The sequence below is a fragment of the Phodopus roborovskii genome, unplaced genomic scaffold, assembly GCF_943737965.1.
Source record: "Phodopus roborovskii unplaced genomic scaffold, PHOROB, whole genome shotgun sequence".
NCBI lineage: Eukaryota > Metazoa > Chordata > Mammalia > Rodentia > Cricetidae > Phodopus > Phodopus roborovskii.
This window is the reverse complement of record NW_026126418.1, coordinates 58,732,501-58,741,244: the sequence shown is the minus strand read 5'-3', so window position 1 is coordinate 58,741,244 and position 8,744 is coordinate 58,732,501. Positions and strand designations below refer to the sequence as shown.

The following is an 8,744-nucleotide window of genomic DNA, read 5'->3' as shown; positions in this document are numbered from 1 at the left end:
AGATAGCTAGTTCATTTCTGTTGCTTCCATTTCCTGCTTTGAAATCCCCAGCTCTCAGGAATTTCATTCCTGGTTCAGTGATCTCCATGACTGCCTTTATCCTGAGGACCGAGCATGGCTCCCTAACCCTGATTGATTTTCTGATTTCTATTTTGATACCTATCACATGGGCTCTGTAGGACTTCAGTACAACCATCTGCTCCATCTTGGAGGCTTGCTAGACCACCCAGCTCTTCTAGAGAACAGAGACCCAGGGTTGGCCCTTGTCTAGTCACCTCTCTGGCTTTTCCTCACTCTGCAGTACATAGAAGTTTTTCATTTCAATAGCTAAGGAAGTTACAATTTACCTGTTAGTAAACAGAAGATGGTTTATCAACAGACTTTACCTTAATGACTACAAATGTTTACTTCCTGCTTTCCAGAATGCAAAGAAAGTCTTGGAAATGTCATAATATGTAACAAACATTTGCAATACAGATCCTTGTTCATCCTTGCAAGAGACAATTGTATTCTGTCTTCTCTGACACAAGGAAACATTCAGTAAGAAACACAGATAGGTGCACACACTTAAACGCAAATGAATATGCTAATTAAAAACACAGCGGGCAGTTTATTAAAAATTTATTTTACAATCCAGCCATTTAAAATATCTTTACACCAACAAACAGAGCAGCTAGGCTGCAAGAATCCTAAGTGACTTATCTCAGACAGGGTATATTTGTAGTTGGATGCAAATATTTTTGAAGAAGAATATTTTTACCAAATTGTAGTTTTGTTAGAAGCATTTTGATTTCTCTATTTTTACCCATAAAAATGTAAAACAAGTATCTTGTGTTCATTTTATGGATGAGAGGACTTCACTCACTGCATCTGCCATGTTTGTCCGAATTACAGCTGTTTATCTTGCAAGTTTCTTTAAGATTAATTAAATGCAAATGAAACTCTGTGAATCATGGGAATACCTGCCAGACCCCTTATTAATACCTTCACTTAGAAACTCCTGTGCCAGAGAGCCATTAATTTGCTAAAAGAAAAGTGCTAAAGCAGCCTTTTGCCTACAGCTGATTTGAGATGGCTGCCCAATTAGTTCAGTCGCATTCTGATCCTCTTTCTGGGCCCCGTGGCCCTTTGAGGACACGAGAGGGCTCCGATGATAACCTGGCAACCCAGGTAGAAACTCAGCCAAGTGTGAGTGTTTGAAGCTGCAGTTTGGCTGCCATCGTGTCGGCAGAAAGAAAGAATTCAGGCACCATGTCATCCAGTACAAAGGATAAAAACGGATTCAACCGGAAATTCAGTGTGGCGCCACATATGGGATACATGAGTGCGGTTATACAACAGGCCACATATTTTTTTTGAACAGTCTCCTACATGTGATGCCGAGGACATGTGTAACCATCATAACGTCTCTAGGAATCTGTATTTAATTTGAGTTGGGGTGGTGGCAGGGATTGGAGATCTGAAGCCGCCACAGGTTTGTGGCAGATGGCTCTGTGTCAGCTATGACAAGCAGCCAGGCTCGGCTTCCTCTGCAGATTTTCTTTTCTCTCTGATCAGGTAAATATGGGCACACTCTGGAAAGTTCTTCAGATTCTGCCTTAGGCTGCAAGTTTGTGACTTAGCCCCATCTGTCACAAATCTTCCCTGGGTTCTGTTGTGAGCAGAGACCTGAATTTACCATGTAGAGCTGCCCAAGAAAATGGGGCCACTTCACCCTGCAATAAGAGGAGGAAAGATTAGAAATCAGTGAAGAAGTGTGGGCCCTGAAAAGAGACAGTGGAAAACTCATACTGCAAACCCGCCTCTTCTCTCCAACCCCAACATCACCAAGCTCCATCACTCCAGGAAGCCTGGCTTCTGACTGGTTTAAAGCAGCACTGTATTTCAAGTGCTCCAGGAAGCAGTTTGCACATGGGGACACTGCTGCACACATTGCTTGGTTTATGCCATGGGTGACTGCTCTTAGAGGTTTACCACCTGTCTTTTAACTTTTATACACAGAAGGTACACAATACTCTCAACACACAGCTTTCCCAATGTGAATTTTACCCTTAAGGAGTGAGGACGCAAGATAAATGCCCGTACTAGTACATGGAATTTATAAGGTGCTTCACATTTCCAAATGGGTTTTATTCATTATTTCATTATAGTACTTCCTCAGAGGAAAATGCGATTATGGTTGAAAAAAAAAAAAAAATCTCTAGATCTGCAGATGAGTAACCCACCGGCCAAGAACTTACCTATGGAGAATGACAAAATCTCAACTACGTTGAACTGGCCAAAGCAGAGCCAAACCACATAAAATCAAGAAAAGGAGGAGAGAAGGAAGGTATATGGGAGAGAAGAAAAAAACAAAACAAAACAAAACAAAACAAACAACCCCCCCAAAAACAAAAACAAAACAAACAAAAAAAAACAAAACAAAAAACCAACCAAAGGAGAGAAGGACCTTAAGACAGAGAATTTGCATTACATTTGGCATGTGCTGCTTAGAGATTTTTATAAGCCCTTAAGATATCACTGCAAATCTTTTCATTTTCTCAGGAAAAAGTAAGATTTTAGAGTAGTGTTAATGCTAGTGAGATACACCTTATCCACATCTAAACTATATGCTCAAATTAAAAGGGGACTTCAGAGTAACCGTCTCTTAAAGAGACTTAGAAGAAGCTTGGCTGTGGTTCAGATGGAGGTAGCTTGACATAATTAAGACAACTGCAAATGGCTTTTCTGGGCATCAAGTCTGCTTTGTAAGCATAATCACTCTTTGGAATTAGTTTTAGATAAAATTCTGAAAATTCCTTCCTCCAAATAATAGGTTTTATAGGTCTCTATTGTAGAACAACTTAAAAGGGACTGAGTAAAATCAACTGTTAACTTCTGAAAACCTTAAGAAACTATAGGTTACTCTCAAAAGGCAAAAGGACGCTGGCCTTCTTTTCCCCCTTGTGCAAGCACACACAAAGACATAGAACACATAGAGATACGCACACAGACACACACAGACAGACAGACACATAGACACACACATACACACACAGATACAGATGTTCATGCATAGACATACCATACACAAGCACACATACCACACACACTCATACCCCACTGCTCAGTTTGTAAATCAAAGCAAATGAGGAACAGGATGGAAATGAGGCCTCTGCTGTTAGCCCCGGTGGTGTCTATCCTATACACTAGCCATATTCTTGCTCTATTTTCAATACTGACAATGAGGAACCATCTCTTTTCTTTAAAACATTTTAAAATAAAAACATAAAAAGTTATCATAAAGCACAAGTGTTAGTCTCACACAACTGTTAAAGTATTGCAGTGAGTCATAAACTAGGCAAAAAGTACAATTTTAGGCCCAGGTTTTCTTGTAGAAAGCATACTACTGTTAATGTAAAAAGTCAATATACCTCAGTCTGTCTTATGAGTTCTCCTAGAAATCTGTTTACAGAAGACTGAGTGGTCTAGAAGAGCTCTTACTGTGAGTGAGATTAAACTTTTTTTTTCCTATGAAAGTATATGGTTAGTGTAATTTCCTACCTGGAGCAAGATATAGCTTAATGTTAGAAGAAAGTTACAGTCAAAACCTATATGTAATTCATACATGTAAAATTTTAAGAGGTGGTTTTCAGATTTTTTAAGCAATAAAAAAAACTCTAGATTATTAAGAAACATTTACTTTTCATATGTATTAGATTTTTCCAATGTGTACTCGTGTGTGTGTGTGTGTGTGCGTGCAATACACACACACTGAAATATACATTTGGGCATGTAAGAGACTGGGGGCTGTAACTTGCCGCAGAGTTTAGAGCAGACACAGAACTGGTTCTGTCTTGGTGATGTTCTTTTTTTCTTGAAGTGACTCAATGCATTAGAACTCTATGACCTCTTCACCTGAACGATTTTAGGTCTGTAAGGTTTAAATACACACACACACTCTCTCTCTCATGTGCGCACGCACGCACACATGCACACCCCCACACCCCCCACATGAGACAGAGACCCTGCTCCAAGTTATAGCCTCCCAGTCTCTTAGTCATACTGAATGTGCAATGTTTCATATAAGAAGAAAGCCAAGTGTTAATAGCCTTATCCCAGTCATTAAATTTCTAAGTGTGAAGCTGGAATGATCTTAAACAAAACCTTTAACAACAAGAAGAGGCATAAAATGTAAAAAAAAAAAAAAAAAAAAAAAAAAAATCCAATGACATTCTGTCCTTCTTAGAACTTAGGAGAATATGTTTCATGAAAGCAAACACAACCATCCAATGGAAGAAATAAAAATAAAGAAAGGAGAAGAAATTAACAGCAACAAAAAAAGTTCTTGCATTCTTTTGATAAATATACAAAAGGTCCTTTCCCATTGCATAAGTAAGCAAAACTGTCTCCATTATCCAGTGAGAGCAAATGCCACCTGAGACCAGGACATGAACAAAACAACTGGAGACATGACTGCAGTTTATGCAGTCTTTTGGACACACTCACTCTTACTACTTTGACCTGTTTTACTATAACAAACCAGATGTGAGTTCATTCCTACGGTTTTTAATCCAGTGCCTCATGATGGGCCATTTGTCTTAAAGCTTTTTATCTATAATTTTAGGTAAATTTCTTTAAATTTTGAAAACATTTTAGCTATAATATTACTATATGTATCAACAAGGACATATAAGAAAGCATGTCATAAATTTAAAATAAAAAAATCCACTACAAAAGTACTTAAAATAAACATGTAAGTTATTGCAGATTACTAATTTATAAAACATTGAGTTGCAAGGTTTTATCATGTGAAAACTAAAACTATTCATGGGAGCTAAAATGTAGCAGCTTAATTACGAGCCACTTTTTTAAGTATGTGAAGAATTTTGTATATTAACATCACACAACAAGGCTAGCATTCTTTTAGAATTTTTCCATTTATTTGTAAAATAAACACTATATCCCAGAAGGGTAGTAATTCTATTGAAAAAGGTCAGCTAGAAATCTGTTTCTTTTTCTAACTATAGACAAATGTCGTAGGACCTTGTGAAGCAGTTGAAGACTTAGATGTAGACTAACAGGGCTAAAGGACTTGACCTGAACCAATATTAAAAACAAATAAATTTTGATGGTGTACATATTTGTAAACACTTCATCAAAAAATTTCCCAAACATAAAAAAGTTGATTTTAACTGTGAAAACACTGAAATAGGTTCATATTATAAATGTAACAAGAACCCACTTGTACCAAAACTAAGATTTCCTTAATTTCATAATCTGTATGTTCTGCCTGTCTACTGCACGAGGGACTAACTGGTGCATGCTGTATGTGAACTAGACTACTACTGAACTTAGGAATGAGCAATCAGTGGAGTGAGCCGTGGAGGCCCACACTCCTTTCGAGGCTTCACATGCATGATACAACAGTCTCAACTCCAGGACTGACACTGAAGCCTGGAATTGTTCAGTCAGCATTTTAAACTATTATGAGCTACCTTCTGAACCATTGCCAAGTTAATAGACAATGAAAGATAATGAGCTTGAAATTGGGTGTTAAATTGCATTTTTGGTTCTCTCCCTTTTTGTTGAAGTTTAACTGTTTCCTGGAGAAATAAAGTCATGTTTTCAAGTATCACCATGTAAATATGTATTTTAGGCCTTGCAAAAAGAGGTAAGGCAGAGGAGTACATTTCAGCTGAAGATTATATATTAACGTAGAAAATGAAGATTCTATATTATAGAAGAGATAGATTGTAAACTATGTTAGCCTTACAAAAAAGGAAGACACTGTAGTCAAAGAACACAAGAAGGTTAATTATTCATGGCCTAGAGCCACCTTTGAAGCCCAGAAAGCACATCCCACTTCAACTACTTACCCTTTCAGTAGGTACTTTTGTGCTATTTCAACAATGTAGGATGCTTGATTCAGGTAGCGGAACAGGAGACAACTGCTGATGGTACTATTTATATAAACCATTTGTCTTGACATTTTGAGCTGAGACCCACAGACCTGACTCTAAACAAACTGAGAATATTTTATGTCCCATTTTGAACAGGGTGAGGGGAATACATCTTTTGAAAGGTGTCTTCATAGTAGTTCAAAAATCAATAGCAAACTTTACTAATGTCTTTCACCTAAATTTTTTGAGGACTTAAGATTTCATTATGATGGAAAGAAAGGCTTATCCTTATTAGTATAATTGTGAAATCTTTCTCTACTTCCTTTTAAACTAATGAGTTACATTAATCCAGGTTCATTTTTATAAGCCTCTTGGGGCTAAATGTACAGGACAGTCATCTTAGAAAACAATAAATTAAAAAGAAAGCATGTACCGTGCATGAAGTGCACGTACTTCCTAAGACCTAGGTTAATACAACTGGCATCCAGTTTAATTAATCCTTGTTAGTGTAACAACCAATACCCCTCCCTAGCATGTTTCCTTTAAACATTAGTATGTTAATTAGATGTTTTTTTTTCAAATTTTCTTTGTACTTAAATGTGGCATTTCTAGCACGTAAATTTCTTCTCAACAGCTACCTTATAAAGATGTTTTCTTACAATATCTGGTCTCTTGCAGAAACTCTGGAGCCTTTTTGAAAGCTGTTCAGGTGTGGAATACAGATACTCAGCTGCAGGAAAAACAGATACATTTTTAATGAAACAAAAACCTCAAAGCACACACTCGATATTAGTCACTTTACTAATTAAAAATGCATATTGCTCTGTGCCGCCTCATGTTTTACATTATTTAAGCATGATTTTATAAGGTTACCTCAGCTCACAAGGATGTTTAATGCTAAATAAGACTGTGTAGTTGTGCTGTTTAGACATCTCCTCTGGGTGATTAAAATACATTATTCTAATGTAGCACAATGCATATGTGATATATTTAGTGATGAGAATTTTTTGAGAGAACCAGTACTATAGCTGTATGCACTCTGTACAACAGTTGCATATTATTAACTAGTCAATTGTTTAAAGAATTTGGAATGACTTTCAATCCTTGAATTTTCTCTGCGTGTATCATTAAAAAAATCTGTTAGCAATTGCAGCAGTACTGACCTGCTTATAAAAACACGTCATTATGAGATGTGTATGCTAACAATGAAGAATGCTATTTGAAAACTTGCTTTTTTTTGTTATCTTAAAAGAACAGATGGTAAATATAAGCTTACTCTAATGTATTAAAACACATAAATTTTTCCTTAACACTAACATGTTGACTTGCCAAATAAACAATTGCTCCTATTTAAGTTTATTTTCAAACTTTTAGTTTAGCATGAATCCTGTATTAAATCACAACAAAGAAAAAGCGCATGAAAGCAGCTACCTGGAAATATTTCAGGGTAAACCAAGTCTTTGGGACAAAGTGGGTAACAGCCACAGTACACAGCTTCCAACCTGCAGAAATGTCAGAGATAGAGGACAAGAGTACAGCAGGCATAACATCACAGTCAGAAGGGGATCTGTTTGTCTAAGATAGCAGTATGAACCCAAATATAAGTAGGACAAAAATCATGGTTGGCAGTGGACTCCTAAATGCCAGAGTTGCTCTCTGCAAGATTTTATTGATCATACCCGACTTTCATGGGACAGAACCGGCAGCATATGCTTTGTTCACTGAATTAATCAAAGCGCAGCGCTGCATTTTTGTTGTTTCTAAAATACTGTTTAACACATTTTATAATCAGCAGATAAACACATTCAACAACATGGGAAAGTATGGACAGCTTTTCTTAATAATGCTGCAAAGCCTCAGAATGTTCATTTCTCAAAAAATGTTTAAATAAAATAGCAAATACTTTAGCAGGGAAGCCGTAGAAATGATCGAGGCACTTTTAAAAGCACAGGGAAAAAATTTACAATCTGTTGTGATGGGGCATTTTCATTTCAAGCTCATGCTTTGAAACAATTTGTTATTATGCAGATGTAAAACTCTCCCTTTGTGGAAAAACTCTTGTTCAGAACATTTTTAATGAACATTTTGCTTTTCTGACTAAAAAAATCAGCTTACTTTCTATTTCATCAGGAAAGAATATTTTTATTATTAAACAAACACAGAGTTTTTCATTGTGAGTTTCCCCAGGGAGCATCTGTAGGAGGTTTCCTCCCTGTTGCAGTGGTGGGGGGCTATGCAGAAGGAAGGTATTGCCCCTTGCAGTCTTGCTAAGTTTGCATAATGGCTATTGATCTGACATATCATAAACCTTGAAGATACCACTGTCATTTCTGTTGGCTAGAAATTATGCAGTGAAATTCAAAACACTCTTTAAAATATGTTTATTTTATGAGAAACTTTGAATTGCATCCAAAATGTTGACCAAAGGCAGAATTTATTTTGAACTGCAGATTTTTTTCAGTCCAAGAATGATCTGAAGTCATGTCAATGTTTACCTTGTTTATTTACAGTGACAGAGTACATGCAATTTAAACTGTTTTTAAGTGGGTAAAGCCTTCCCTATTTTTATTATGTTATACTGAAATTAGTATAAAGGGAAAGTATTTACTTTGAGCTCCAATTTTTGGAAAAATGCTAAGTTTTTACAAAATACAATGGCAATGCAAAGGTTTTAATGACAAACTATTACTTCTAGAATACAAGCTATCTAACCCCTTTCTACATGTGCAGGTCTTAAAAGCTCAGCTATAAACTACACTGTGCTGTAGTACAAATCATTAAGAAACTTTTGAGCATCATCAGCCTGTGATGTACTTCACGAACCAAAAGAAAATATTCATTGTGTTTGAAGTCACTCAGCTT

The 8,744-nt window shown here is 36.5% G+C and overlaps 1 protein-coding gene across 3 annotated transcripts in view; it reads right to left on the bottom strand.

Annotated features, from left to right (window-relative positions):
* Nucleotides 1-590: 590 nt before the first annotated feature.
* The window catches only part of Gtdc1 (glycosyltransferase like domain containing 1), a 223,499-nt gene continuing 215,345 nt past the window's right edge, over nucleotides 591-8,744 (bottom strand). For 2 of the 3 annotated variants that reach the window (XM_051184737.1, XM_051184739.1), the window contains 3 exons: nucleotides 7,314-7,384; nucleotides 6,521-6,612; nucleotides 591-1,715 (listed from right to left, as the gene is read on the bottom strand). In XM_051184737.1, the coding sequence (XP_051040694.1) occupies nucleotides 1,632-1,715; nucleotides 6,521-6,612; nucleotides 7,314-7,384 (247 nt within the window). In that variant the 3' untranslated portion in view covers nucleotides 591-1,631. Of the gene's footprint in view, nucleotides 1,716-6,520; nucleotides 6,613-7,313; nucleotides 7,385-8,744 lie in introns of those variants that run through there. The other variant, XR_007834550.1, reaches the window with a different exon arrangement.